The sequence below is a fragment of the Nannobrachium achirus genome (assembly GCF_963921795.1).
Source record: "Nannobrachium achirus genome assembly, chromosome: 20".
NCBI classification, from domain to species: domain Eukaryota; kingdom Metazoa; phylum Chordata; class Actinopteri; order Myctophiformes; family Myctophidae; genus Nannobrachium; species Nannobrachium achirus.
The window spans coordinates 21334565-21350425 of NC_137827.1; the positions used below are offsets into that span (position 1 = coordinate 21334565).

The 15861-nt window shown below is 41.3% G+C and overlaps 1 protein-coding gene across 1 annotated transcript; it reads left to right on the forward strand.

Moving 5' to 3' along the window:
- Positions 1-275: 275 nt before the first annotated feature.
- Positions 276-14269, forward strand: vsx2 (visual system homeobox 2; the record flags this gene model as incomplete). Its single annotated transcript, XM_080750894.1, has 5 exons — positions 276-702; positions 1108-1192; positions 1644-1767; positions 10780-10960; positions 13944-14269. The coding sequence occupies 5 exons, from the start codon at positions 276-278 to the stop codon at positions 14267-14269; spliced, it is 1143 nt and encodes a 380-aa protein (XP_080607020.1).
- Between the last annotated feature and the right edge of the window lie 1592 nt (positions 14270-15861).

Consider the following 15861-nt stretch of genomic DNA (forward strand, 5'->3'; position numbering starts at 1 on the left):
AGCCGCTTGGTTCCATTTATGCACTCTCTGGGTTAAATGAACACCGAGGATTTTTACAGTCCGAATGGCTCCCTTGCAGCTGATTGGCTATCGCGAGTCGCGACTATTGCTGCTGGGATGGACCTGTTGGATAAAAGGACCATTAGATGAGGGGATCTGGTGTGTGTATGTAACAGTGGAACATGCACTGTCTGTCTGTCTGGGGACCAGCCTGCAGTGAGACGGAGGTGAAATATAGGGCCTATATATTCATATAGCATCAAATAGCCTACAATATGACAGGGAAACAGGGCGCGGTGTTGTCGGAAAGTTTGAATTTAATATCGAAAACCTCCGTGGCTCCGAATGGAGGAAGCAACAACCACTACCTCCACCAGTCGAAGAGCAGCTCGGCCCAGACGCCCAGCAGGTGCACGGGCTTCGGCATCCAGGAGATCCTGGGGCTGAATAAAGAGCCGTCGTCCGCGGCCCCGAAGAGCCACGCGCAGTCTCTGCCGGCCGGGGCGCACCTGCTCGCCGCCAGGTCCATGCTCGGTCCCGCCGGCATCGGCGTCGGGATGGGATTAATCGGCCCCGGTGGGATTCCGTCGTTCTACAGCCAGCCAGCCTTTTTGGAAGTGTTGTCAGACGCGCAAAACCTTCACCTCCAACCGCACAACAGAACCGTGGGAGCGCTGGAGCACAGCCAGTCTGCCAGCTCTGGTGACCTGATCTTTATTAGCGAATTTCACTTTACACTGTCACAATGCTACAGTGCGTTTTATCTGTTATTGTAGGCTAATGGAATTATCGCGTGTAATATTAGGCTACATTAGACTGCTCGTGCATGGTGTAATAATAAATATATGATAAATAATATAGCTTGTATAATGTCATTATTATTATTAGCCTTTTATTGATACTATTATTATTATTATTAGCCTATTATGTATATTGTCTACAGTGAGATTTTTGGAATTGGTTGATATTGGCCTACAAAAAAATATAATGCACTTAGATTGGATGATGTTATAGCCTCATTTAAGCATTTTTTTTAATAAATAATAAATTAGGAATACTTTAGTGGATGACTGCATTCTTATTTCTTAATGTATTTTCTTTTATCAGATTCCGAGGATTTGTCTTCAAACGAAAGAAAGCTCTCAAAGTCGTCTTTATGTCAGAGCAAGAAACGCAAGAAAAGACGTCACCGGTTAGCATTTATTTGGTTGATTATTGATGATTGATTATTATTGAAGAGGTGGTTTGTTTTTATTTTTTAAATGTAAAGTTTAGGATTTTAGGACAATTCTATAAGTCTAAGTCTTTTTTAACGCCAGAAGGCCAACAAGTCAATAGCCTGCATTTATTTGTTTGTAATTTTAGCTTAATTGAAATGTGTTGTTTAGGCTTTATAATGTTTTATGAATGTTCTGAGTACACAGTTAAATTCTGGTCCATTTTCATTAGCCGGTGATTCAAGTGAATTCAAGGGACTTTAGAGTGGTCTAAATTGACCCATACAAGTCTGTAACTCTAACAAATATAAATTTGTATGCTGTCAGAGTTAAGGAGAAATTTCAATTTTTGAGAAACACTGGCCCTATTGCTACTCACGGGTTTAAATGAAATTTACATGCAGATAATTATGATCCCTTTTCCAGAACGATATTCACATCTTATCAGCTGGAAGAGTTGGAAAAGGCCTTTAATGAAGCACATTATCCTGATGTTTACGCACGAGAGATGCTGGCTATGAAGACAGAGCTTCCTGAGGACAGAATACAGGTAGGCCTATATACGACAAGCACGTGTTTGTTTGGCGGTTCATCCATTTTTATCATTCATTTGTGTACTGCCCTACAAAGGCAGAGTGCAGTAGGCCTAATACATTTTTGGACACACCGACTTTTTTGTGTATCTCAAAGGTCAAATTAGCCTTCGTGATATTGGGGGATAAACAACAGATATAGGCTACAATCAATCACTTTTATGCCTTTATCTCATTTTGCTGATCTGTTGTAACACTTTTAAACCCCCCCCCTTTTTTTTCTTCTTTCTGTTCGTAGTTACTGCACTCTGCCTTTGTAGGGCAGTATAGACATATACAATTTATTGTATAAGCCTAAATAATCTGGGCCGTAATTAGTTTGTTGAAATTGTAAAGTAGACTATAGGGCCCGAAATGGTTGTCTAGCCTGTAATGAATTTAATGATAATTGTGGCAATATTAGGCCTAATAAAAATAAATGATAAATAGGGAAAGAAAGGAACATGTTGTAATATACATTTGTATTGCCCTATATTAAAAGATGTAGCCTTTATATGTCTCATAAAATGCAAATGAAAAGCACTTAAACATACAGTGTGTATATATAAGGTAGGCCTATCTAGTACACATATATGTAGCAGCGCAGAGTTGCATGCATGCGTGCGGTGCAGGCCTAGTTGACAAAATAGTTAGCCCTCTAATGTTTGGGGGGCCAAGATAAGTGAGCTTCACGTCAATCGATCAAATGACGCTCCGTTCCTGTCTGAACAAAGATCCTCGCCAGAGCAGATCGTCTCTCATCAGGCAGCAGTTGGATGTGAAACAATTTGTTCTCGGGGAAGAGGCACTAACGACCTAATCAAGCTATCAAGGCGGAGGGAGATTGCAGTGTGACCTGTACCATCCATCTGCCCGAGCGCCTTTTAATTTCGTTCTCATTACGGGCGGCTTGCCGCGAATAAATAATAAAGGAAATAAATAAATAAGCCTGCAGCAGCAGCAGCAGCCCAGCCGAGCCGGGCCCATTCCAATCCTAAATAAAATTAACACCCAATTTTCTCATTGAGTGTAATTAGTTAAATCAGACGAGCTTGCCACGTACCGAGGGGAGAGGCAGGCTCGAGACGCGGGGAGTTCAAATGAAATAACTACATTGAATTTATTAGCACGGGTCAATAGCGCCGCTCCCCCGAGTCCCGCTCGTTTAATTTCCCGTGATATTTGCCCGCCTGCCCGCCATCGATTGGGCCTGAAATTAACTTATTTTTCAATCAGCCTCAGAGTGCCCTGGGGTCGCTTCTCCTCACAGCTTCCACACACCGGCTTCCCTTTGAGGGCCAGAGTCAGAGAAGCAATTTCTCATAAAAAAAGTATCTTGTATGAAATAAGGGTTATCACCGGAATTACCAGAAAATAGCTCGAAAATGGTTTTTTGATCATTTTCAATGTTATAACCCCCTCCCCGAATCTTGTTGATAGCCCCCTCCTTTCGTATTTTTATTCTTCACCACACACACACACACACACACACACACACACACACACACACACACACACACACACACACACACACACACACACACACTGTGCACAGCCAGGGGCGTCACAAGGGGGGGGGGGGGGGAAGTGGGACTGAATTACTAGGGCCCAAGGCAGAGGGGCCTTAATTATTTTATACTTTAGATATTGAAAAATAGCAAATCTACAAGCTCACAGCACGGCCGTGCTGCGAGCTTGTAGATCTGCTATTAAGTTGTGAAAATGTGTGCAAATCATTATCTTTGAATATACTGTATGTATTTATTTAAGCAAACATTTGTAACTCATAACTCTCACATTTGCACTCGGTGCCGTGCTGTGAGCTTGTATATCTGCTATTTTTCAATAGTTAAAGCACAAGATAATTGTGCGGGGCCCGCAGTGAATCCTTGTACCCAGGGCCCAGAATTTGGTGCGACAGCCCTGTGCACAGCCATCAGAGGTGGCCAAGTAGAGTGTTCAAACAGCTCTGTGTTGTGCTATAAAATCAATTTGGCCTCTCACTGAGCTGACAGATAGCCAGGGGCCCCGACCAGTTGTTGGCTATAGCCAAGTGAAGTGTCTTAATGTGTCAAAGCATCTCTGCACCACCACAGGTTGCTAGAGATCGGCTCTGACAGGAGGCAGGGATCCCTCACACCTGTAGCCACTATAGGCTATGGGAAATCAATGGACTCGAGGTTGCTTTTTATCTCAAGTAACTCCAATCACCCTGGAGATCCACAAATACCTAGGAGCATCTGAGAGCGATATCCACTGAAATACTAATACTGAGTTTTCATATACGAATAAGAACAGGAAGGGATATTTCACTTTCAAAAAAACTTTTGGTAATTTTATCTTATCTAATGAGGCTTATGTGACCACCCTGGACAGATTTTAAGTTGCTTGATTCAGTATTTAGATATTTAATATTCATTTTATCAGACACTCCCCCTTCCTATACAAACCCATTGTAACTCCAAACTCCATTTTAACCAGGATAGATTCATGGAAAACACAGTTCTTTTTGTTCTTTTTTTCTGGTGACTCATGATACTACCCTCATAATAAGATTCTAAGACTGAAACTCAGGAACTCAGGAAGCTGCATTCCGGAACTTGTATAAACCCTTATTTTAGTAGTCGTAGGTTACATTTATGGTATAGCTAAAATAACTGGTCTCCATCCTCTTCTATTGAGAACTGCTGTGGTCGAGTATAGGACCATGCATGGTCCTGAAGCTCAAAGTGCAATATCTCCCGGTTCTCCCCTGCCCAATGAGTATTTTGGTATTATTTTTTATCTCACCAGTAGAAATGTTATGCGAGAGATGGGTTTGAATCCCAGTTATGATATAATTCTTATGGAATTGCAAACATATGATGGTGTTTTCCTTTCCTGGTTTGATCACTTAAGGTTTATATTATAACTTTACAAATTGTAACAAATATTATATATACTGTATATATATATATATATATATATATATATATATATATATATATATATATATATAGAGAGAGAGAGAGAGAGAGAGAGAGAGAGAGAGAGAGAGAGAGAGAGACTATATACTATACTATATATACTGAAATACTGTATAAATACAAGCTTAACAACACGTGACCTGATGTGTTGTGAGCTTATAGATCTGCTATTCTGTTATTTTTAATAATGTTTTGAAAGATGAATAATACAATTGATATTATCATCACAATAAGGTATTTGGTCAAACATACAGTATTATCATATATCTATCTATTATATCATCTTACTAGATTACTGTATGAACCTGTAAGTTTGGCAGTATAGCTCAGTGGTTTTTCATCCAGTGGTCCGGAAACCACCAGTGGTCCTTGAGAGGGTTCCAGGCCAACCAAATGATGGAGAGAGTTGGTAACCAAATGGACCCATATAGATCTTTAACTCTTGAGAGGGTAAAATGAAGCCAAATAAACCCTTACGGGTCCCTTTCATTTTACGCTCTCAAGAGTGTAATTATTGTTAAACATCTGCATTGCTTAATTTACAAGAAGTCTATACACAATTAGAGAATATAGAAAAATGGTTATTTTGATGAACGTTTTGCCTGCTATCTCTCCTATGGTATCCAAGTTTTGTGTCTGAATCTCATTAAATGGTGGTCCGTTGCTCAAATGCAAATTCAACTATAGAAAGATGCAATTGGATTGGATGAATTTTGTCTTATCATTTGAATTTACCCCATTCAAGTCAATGGTATATTAATGACCATATATAGAGATCTCTGTGTCAGTCCTTCTCCATTTTATGCCCATATATGGAGATCCCTGATGTCATCAATATTAAGCCCATATCGTGGAATGCCCATATATGGACTGTGTCAGTCTCATGTGGTCTATGATGTCAGACATCTGTGATATCCATGTCATCTCCATATTTGGGAAAAGTTTAATTTTTAATTAAAGTCAATGGAGAAACTAGAAATACTGTTCCTACGAAACAGTGTGGGCTCACATGTAACACCATGTATGGGCATAAAGATCTACCCTTTGGCTGCACCTCATTGGCTAAGGGCCCTGCCTTTGTACTCTCAAGGAGAACTTGACTGATAGATAAATAATGAGGATAACATACGATAACATACGTGCTTTCAGCGAGCCCACAATTATGGTTAAATGTGTAATAATGTATAATTAATTATATTATATATATGAACTGGGCCTTGGAAATAATACCGAATAATGAAACCTTCCTTCTTACTATCTATCTACTAGTAAGATGCCTCAGGGCGACATGCAACGTGTGATGTCAGAGCAGCAAACCCTTTCTGTTAAGAGTGGTTCCCCTGACATCACAGTGATGTCAGAGCATGATGTCAGAGCGACAAACCCATAGACCGTAAAAAAGTGCACAGGTCCAGACGGACAGATGTCTACGGACAAGCTGTGACAGTTCTGATAGTAAACTGATGTCACATGTGATGTCACAGTGATGATGCGGAACCACAGCGTCAGGAATTAGAGACAGACAGACACACATTCAGACAGAGATAATGGTCAAGCTGTGACCGTTCACATACTAAACTGCAACCTACGGTCGCAATACATTTTCCAAATCTACTGTCTGTCTGTCTGTCTGTCTGTCTGTGTTTACGTCATCCAATGGGAAAACCCCTGAAATAACACAGTGTGACGTCATCCAATGGAAAAACCCCTGAAATAACACAGAGTGACGTCATCAACTGGGTGATGACATCGCCATCGCCATCATCACCATCAACAGCAAATGAGGGACCAGCATTCTTGGTGACGTCACCATCAACAAGTGCGGCCTGATATAAATTACAAATTTGCGCTCTGCTGGTGCACAAGTAGGCCACAGTAAATGGCATGGAACTCCATATTTGGGCATGGCTGACATCAGAGTAACAGCATAACGATGACGTGAGCTTTGAATCAGCTCGGCTTAAAACCAGACTGCATAGTGTCAATAACAGTCTGGTGAGAGGAAGCCATAATCGCTTTCAAGAGCAACTTTTCCAACAGAGATCCATGCGTTTGATGTTCAGCTGTGACCAATCCTGGATCGTAAAGTCACACATAATTCCATCCTTGGACCTTTACAGCCAGTGCATAGCAGCAGCTTTTGACCATGGACCCACCGTTCCCGCCAACGAGCCAGCAGCAAGGAAACTCAGAAGAATCAAGACCTCACAGTAGTCAACAGTTTACCAAGACTTTAACTCCATCCGAAGTAAAGAGACGTCGTCTGGCTGACACAGGAAGGAAAAACCACACCTGTGATCAATGTGACAAGAGTTTCAATTACATCTCTCAGTTGAAGAGTCACCAGCTTATCCACACTGGAGAAAAACCTTTCCACTGTAAACAATGTGGCAAGAGTTTCTGTCACATCCATCACTTGAAGAGTCACCAGCTTGTCCACACGGGAGAAAAGTCTTTCCACTGCAAACAATGTGACAAGAGTTTCAGCCTTTTAGGTAACCTGAGAAAACACCAGCCTATCCACACAGGAGAAAAACCTTTCATCTGTAAACAGTGTGACAAGAGTTTCAGACAGTTAAGTAATCTGAAGACACACCAGCGCATCCACACTGGAGAAAAACCTTTCATCTGTAAACACTGTGGCAAGAGTTTCAGTCAGTTAGGTGCCCTTAGAAGGCACCAGCGTATCCACACTGGAGAAAAACCTTTCCATTGTAAACAGTGTGCCAAGAGTTTCAGTCAGTTAAGTGACCTGAAGGCACACCAGCGCATCCACACTGGAGAAAAACCTTTCTATTGCACACAGTGCAACAAGCGTTTTAGTCTCTTACATCACCTGAAAACTCACCAGCGTGTCCACACAGGAGAAAAACCTTTCTGCTGTAAACACTGTGGCAAGAGTTTCAGTGGGTTAAGTAATCTGAAGACACACCAGCGTATCCACACTGGAGAAAAACCTTTCATCTGTAAACAGTGTGACAAGAGTTTCAGACAGTTAAGTAATCTGAAGACACACCAGCGCATCCACACTGGAAAGCCTTTCCAGTGTGAGTAGTGTGATAAGAGTTTCACTGAGTTAGGCACTCAAAACAACAGAATATCCACACGTTTGTGGAGAAAAAACATTCTATTGTAAACACTGTGACAAGAGTTTCACTTTTTTAGAGAATCTGAAGAATCACCAGCGTGTCCATCACAAGCCGACATGTTGATGACCCCTGGTCGGATTTCCGGTTCGGACCAACCGGATTTCCATACTGTACAAATGTGCCATCTACAGTATTTACTGCTCTTTTCCTGAAAATGTCCTGCAGAATTTTTTTTCCACAGGTTTCTTTCCCTGTTTTGCCTTTCTAATTTGTATGGAGAATGGAGCGTATTTTTGCTGAAACCCACAAATGTCAAGAAACCACTCCATTCCCATTGAAAAGCAGAATCCACCTTCATGGGTAGATTTAAAAGATTTAAAACTTCTGACTTAAAAGTCCGAAGGTCATAAAAATTGCAAAAAATGCTGATCTACAAGCTCCATGTTTTGACAATCCACAGAAAATCTACTGTCTTGCCAATGGCTGTTTTGAAATGCCACATCTGTATACAGGACAGGTATGCCTATATGGGCAGGATCAACCGCATGCGACCACCACACTCGCTCGGGTCCTAGCTTGGTGTGTGTTTTCTGGTGTGCTGTTTTCCCACTGAAAGAAAACTGGTGAAGTGAAATCACTGGTCTCTAACACTGGTGAAATAACCACAGCATTCCTTTCCTAATGTTTGCCACAGGGGAACACAGGGGGGAGGACACAGGGGGGATGCAGGGGGAACGCAGGGGACACATTAAAGTGAAACTTAAGAAGCGACGTGTTTCCCTGCCCTTTAGGAGCCATCCTTATAAGTTTCAACAACCACCCTGAAAGGGCAGAACACAGTAGAGCCCGACCGATACCATTTTTTTCGACTGATACCGATATCCGATGTTGGAGAGTGCTAGAGCACCGATACCAATACCGATACCGATACCGATGTTTTGTAAAAATCATTTCTTATTCATTTAAGATCATTTAATTGACTGCTCGCCCCTCGGATAAATGGTCAGATTATTGTTTTTTTTTGTGCTTTTCATGTCAAACTTTGAGTTTGGTCGCAGTTATCAATTTCTATTGCTTGTTGGATAATAATACTCTTTTAATTTGGAGGTTCTGCTGTGTTTTGTCTCGTTTATGAATTAATATGTGTCTTTTATCCAAACGTAAAGTTTCATGGATTCGCACGGCGGCTCTGCAAAGTGCAGACAGCCGCCATGCATTGCCAAGCAATTAAACAACACAAGTTCTATAGTCTATAGTCAGACATCTATATTTCTCTGTGGATTTTCACATAGGCCTACACACCTTCCTCCACCGCAACATGAATAAAATCGAACCTCTGTTCGAAGTGGAGCTGTGTGTGTGTGTGTGTGTGTGTGTGTGTGTGTGTGTGTGTGTGTGTGTGTGTGTGTGTATTGCAGTTGATGCTCAGGGCAGGCTAGACTCAACAGCACCTCTCTGGTCACCCAGGGTTACTACATACAGGCTACATACAGACCCACAGACCCACCCACATACCCACATACCTACACACACGGCCACGTATAGGGTAGCTTGTGTTCCACACAGCTCCAAAAATCAGAGTTAGACAGTGCATGTGGTGAGTGAACGACACACGAGAGGCAGCAGCTCCAGTAGTGTTGGCTTGCATCTTGGACTATTATACTGCACTCTGCTGGATAATTCTGGTATTGCCCACACATAGGCCTATATAACTCAGGGTTTCATGCTCTATCCGCAGACACGTTACAGACAATTAATATATCGGATATCGGTGGAATAATTCACCGATACCGATACCGATTGCTCCAAAACGACCGATATATCGAATTGACCGATATATCGGTCGGGCTCTAGAACACACCTATTCCCTTTTTTAATGTGTGCCAAAACCCCCCTCCCCAAACCCCCCATATCTCCCTAGGAGTGTTTTCATGCACAGAACACAGTGGCGTCAGTTCAGAAAAAGCCAAGATATGGCAACATGTCGACACCAGTCATGTTGCCATACCTTAGCAACAGGCATGATACATTTATTTTAAGAAGTACATTTTTTCCCCCTGTTTCTACGGCTGGATATGGCTTGTTGAAGTGCAGCTAACCTTGGCATGTTAGTAAACGTGCCACAATTAACATTAATGAATTGCACCTGTGCAGATGGGGAGAATACAAGTGTGGAGAATATAATTATACTAGAAAATATTGTTCCTTCGAAACAATTGTGGGCTCGCTTCAAGCCAGAAAACAATGGCTATAAAAGTACAAAATGTCAAGATCGCAGGCAGTGCTCTCTTTGACGTTACTGACGCAATCAGACGCTACATGCATGATTTGAGGCATTTTGTTCCAAAAATGTGATATGCAAAAGTTGACCCGCTGGTGGCGCTATGACAGGCCAATGTGAGAAGGTAGCATCTGTTCCTTGACCTAGTGGGAATGTGCTTGCAAGATTTCACGCACATCACAGGCTGTGTTCATGATTTGAGGTGTTTTGACCACTTAATCGCTGCTTGCAGCTATATTTATTATTATTAATATTATTATTTTTTTTAAACTCTGACCACGGGACTCTGGTAATGAATTAATACATTTGTAACCACTATTTTAATGGCAAGTATTTCACACAGCTTTATGTAAAAAATAGGTGAACTAACACTTTAACTTGACAAAGGTTGAAAATCAGAGGCGTCAATTTGGTATGGCAAGGTATGGCAGCTGCCATACCTTGCTTGGCTCCAGGGGGGAAAAAATAAATGTAGAATTTGTGGTAAAATAATACTATCCAGTATCCACTGATAGTAATCATCATCATCATCATCATGCCTGTTGCTAAGGTATGGCAGCATGACTGATGTCTTACACCAGTCATGTTGCCATACCTTAGCTTTTGCTGAACTGACTCCACTGTTGAGCTAATTAATGTGTCCCGCTGTGCCAGGTGTGGTTCCAGAACCGCAGAGCCAAGTGGAGGAAGAGGGAGAAGTGTTGGGGCCGCAGCAGTGTGATGGCTGAGTACGGCCTGTATGGGGCCATGGTACGCCACTCCATCCCCCTGCCAGAGTCCATCCTCAAGTCTGCCAAGGATGGCATCATGGACTCCTGTGCTCCATGGCTGCTCGGTGAGGCTACTAAAGAGGATACACACAATAAAATCCTTTAAAGATGCAGTGCCATGATTTTTCCCCCCCTCTAAAACATGATGATCAGGTATTATGATTATACTGGGAGGAAGATTTTTCCCCAAAAAGTGTACAGAAAGAGTTAAAATTCAGTTTTTATGTGGCCACACCCACCAGTTCATTAGGTATGCCTGGTTAACCTAACTGAAGTTAGCCACGCACAGTGTTGGGTGTATGGTAAAAGGGGAGGGGATAATTAGCCAAACCAGCTACTATAACTCCACCCAATTTGCCCTCTCTTTTTTTCATAAATATGTGCTATTGAACACCCTTTACGTCTGTGTGTTGGTTAAAATAATATTGAACCAAATTAAAAGTAGTAAAAAGCCCTTTCTGTCAAAACCTCCTAACTCCAGTTGAGATCATTTTCCCGAAAATGAACATTTTGGAGTTAGGAGGTTTCGGCCCGACAGCAGAGATACTTTCTTGATTTGTTTTTGGGCTTTTATGCCTTTATTGGATAGGACAGTAGACTGACAGGAAATGGGGGGAGAGATGGGGAGCGACACGTGGCAAAGATTGTCCGATTCGGAAATCGAACCGCCGCCGCTGCCAGGCATCTATGCCTATGTGGCAATGCCTAAGTGGTATGCGCCCGGACCAGTAGGCCAGCGGAATCCCCTATATTATTATTTTATCGCAAAAATATCACTTACACAATCTTTTAACAAAATATGTAACCAAATAATCCAAATAGGGTCCATTCGGGAGTAGTGAATATTTTATGATATGAAGTTGTGTGGTTGTCAGAGGGCGAAGCCTCGTCATCATTAGAACATAAAAGTTACTAAACATAACTTATATTCTTTCCATAGATAATAATTGAGATTTCTTTCTGATATTAGTCATCATAGGTCATCACTATCTGATTTCATGTCAATAGGCTATAACGAATTCTTGCTGTCTGAACATTGTGATAGTATAGGATTATGCCACATTCTCTTCTTTGAACAGCTTTTTTAGTATGTGCCAAATGCCAAAATGGCTCCAAGGTAGCTGTGCCACGGTTTTGTATGTTTTTCTTTATTGCGCAATCAAAAAAAATGTTTTTTTTTTATAATTTTTTTCCCCACAGAAACAGACACAGTTGTTGTGATTCAGTGGCAAAAAGAATTTTGTCAATCAGACAAATGGTTCCAGAGATAGAGCTGTTTGAATGAAAAAAAGTGTCCATCCACTAGAATGGACACACATTTTCTCAATCAGCTAAACGAGGGAGCCAACACACAAACAGAGAAAAGCATCTCTCTGATCCCAGGTCATTTTGACATCTATTAGAAAAAAGAAAAAAAAAATGAAAAAAAAAGTTTTGTTTTTTTTTTATACAAAAAACTCAAAGGACGTCATGAGACGTCATTGGCACTGAACGCCTTTGCAAAAAAACCGTCATGAGACGTCATTGGCACAGAATGAGTTAAGTATAAAAGGCATTGTCATACTGGTTAGATAACTTACTGACCCTGCTGCTGTTAAATTCACCCACTGATGCCTACAAAGCAGGAAATTATGGATTTCCTCCTCTATAGCAAAAGTACAGTTCTCACTCCTCACACTAGAGCAGTGGTTTTCAACCCTTTTCACATCAATGTCCATTATGTATTTGGCATTTGAGACACAGACCGATATTTAGCCTCAGACCCCCCAAATATTTTGCTATCGTTGGATAAGATTCCATGCTGTATTGAGGTCAGTGAAATAATGAGAGATAACAGGCAAACGTTGAACAAAATAACAATTCTTCTACATTCTCTAATTGTGTAGACTTCTTGTAAATTAAGTAATGCAACAGCACCAACCTTTTTTCACTTAGATTTTATTAATTTTCCAAAACAACATATAGGACATTAGACAAACATAAAACATAACTAAAACAACACATGATGCTGCCAAACATTGTATTTATTGGTCACCAACTTTCCATCATTTAGCTGGGGACCACCCAGAACCCCCTCAAGGACCACTGGTGGTCCCTGGACCACTGGTTGAAAACCTCTGCAATGCTGCAATGCTCCCATGCAAATGTATTATATAGCTTAAAATGGTAAATGGTGCATTTATATAACATCTTAAACCCTATATACTAGTTAACTGGTGTCCCCCAGGGTTCTATACTATTTCCTCTGGTATTTCCCTCTACACCAAATCGCAGAAAATAGCAGATGGATCTACAAGCCCGCAACGTTTCACATTGCAATGCGTTTTTGCAAGCTTGCAGATCTGCTATTCTCGGCTAATGATTGCTCCAGAATCTGGTTAAGCTCTTCATCTTATTTCAACAGGCTTTTTTGTCTGATGCTCTTTTTTTTCTGTCCAGAAAATAATATTGGTCTTATGGGGAATTCCTTAAAGGACAACTTTAGTTTTTTTACAAGAAGGGTTCATATTTTAGATTGTAATTAAAGAATATAAAAGATGAGTGTTAAAATTATTTCATTGACTTCTTTCTATTGTTTTAGAGATTCTTATTTCAGTGGTTGGGGGCATGCGTACAAGTGGCTAAATATATCATTTTACACAGAATAAGACCATTCCCAAGATACAACACAACCTTTCATGGTTGGATGTGACTTATGGGGGCTAGAAGTGTTACTGTAAATACCAATAAAGAAACTGCTGGCTTATTGTGTCTAAAAAGACATATTTAGAATTAAGCAAATGAAAACATTTTAACACTCACTTTTTCTTTTCTCTAATTACATCTAAAATAATATGAAACCTTGTTGTACAAAAACAAAGTTGTCCTTTAAAGCAGATCAATTATCTTCACCAACAGATACACAGCATGCCCTGATCATGAATTTGACTCTCCTCAATTTAACATCGGATTCTAAAATAGAACTTTTTTGCTTACTGTTTTCAGTTCAAGATGGCTTTCCAAACAGCAGACGCAATTCTAAATCTGAATACCCGCAATTCTTTGCAGGGATGCATAAAAAGACCTTGGAGACAGTGGTGGTCGCCCCTCCGGCCTCGAAGGCCGACTCGCCCCTGCAGCAGCCGGCGTCTCAGAGGGAAGAAGAGGGCGAGGCAGGAGAAGAGACGAGGGCAGAAGGCAAGTCCTCCATTTCTAAAGAGGAACTGAGGGAAAACAGCATCGCTGCACTCAGGGCCAAGGCACAGGAGCACAGTGCCAAAGTGCTGGGGACGGTTTCTCATGACAGACTGTTGGAGGGCAACCAGGAGAGACAAGCGGCAGACGAGAAAGCAAGTGATCCTGTGAGTTCCGCAGAGGACACAGGAGGTCCCTAGAGACCTGTAATCTCTAAAGCAGGGGTCTTCAACAGGGGGTCCGGGACCAGGGCTGTATTAACCATTGTGCCGGTGGGGCCGTTGCCAGGGGCCCTTGGCTCTCAGGGGCCCTTGGGGGAACTGTGCCGCGTGGTCATTGACAATTTAGTCAAATTAAATGTATAGTTTAATTAAAAATCAAATGTGTGGGCCCCTCCTCTGTTGTCTACAGGTGCTTTTTTGCCCACAGATGATCATCATAGCTTAAAATCCGAGCTGGGTAATGCACGTCGGGAGGGAGGGGGGGGTTATGGTGGAGGGTGGGGGGTCCCTAAAAAATAATCGGCCAGGGGCCCTCGCGGGGGTTAATCCGTCCCTGTCCGGGACCCCCAGGGGGTCCTCAGAGTTACTACAGGGGGGCCTCCACATCTTTGTGTGATTCTTTTTTCATCTCCTTTTTTATATTAACCACTTGAACCCTAGCGTCCATATTCTGAGAACTGTAGCCGAAAATAGCAGATCTACAAGCTCACGACGCCTCGCAGCGCGAGGTGTTATGAGCTTTTAGATCGGCTATTTTCGGCAAAGAAGTTTGGTGTAGAGGGGGAAAAGAGCAGACTAAGTACATGGTGAAAGGTCAAGTATTGACGGTTCAAGTGGTTAAATATCTGAAAACACCAATTGACATGAATCCAAAGTACACTGATGATTATGCTGTCAAACGATGAAACTATGGATTCTATGAAAGGGGTGTGGGGGTCCCTGCTTCATCTCTCTCTCAACTAAGGGGTCCTTGGCCTGAAAACGTTGAAGACCCCTGTGCTAAAGTTCCTAAGGACTATTGTTCTCATGAGGCAATGTAGTGTAGTGGCCTGCCACTGTTTTCAGCCTGTAAGGACATCACATGCCTGGGTTTATTAAATGAATTGTACTCCTCAAGGTTTTACACGTCAAACTCATACTAGATCGATACTGTAATTAAAAAATATAACTTAATTGGCCAACTCTCTCTCGCTGCTCTCAACGATTACACCATTGCACTTTTTCTGTTTAACTTCCGAACTTTCTTTATTAATTATTATTGCTTATGGATTGTAGGCTATTGATTTGAGAGATCATTTCAGTGTATATAGCATCCACAGCTGTGTATACAACCAGATGAGTGAGGTTTTATCCTACTGATTAATGTTTATTATAAAGGACTAATATGTAGGATTACTGATGACCGATGAGCGGCTAATTTCTCAAAGTTCCATTTTAGTGTCTTTATAGATTGAATAACTTGTATAGTTACTCAACGGTGACATTTCAAACAAAGAACCATCCCACTGACAAGACAAGAAAGTAATTGTTGTCCTGTATTGTTCTGTATATAATGGAAATGATATTGACACTAGATATTTTGAAGCACATTTCTTGTAGTCTTAAAAAAAATGTTTGTGTTTTCATTTCATAATCTGTATAATACAAAATACAAAAACATGAAACCAGATTTATTTTTTAATGCTGTCATTTGTTTGTGGATTGTTTAATGTTTCAAGTGTTCTAAATCTATACATCAATTAGGATTTAATAATGACACACAGTAGCTCCTGAAAGCAAAAGGCAAAAAT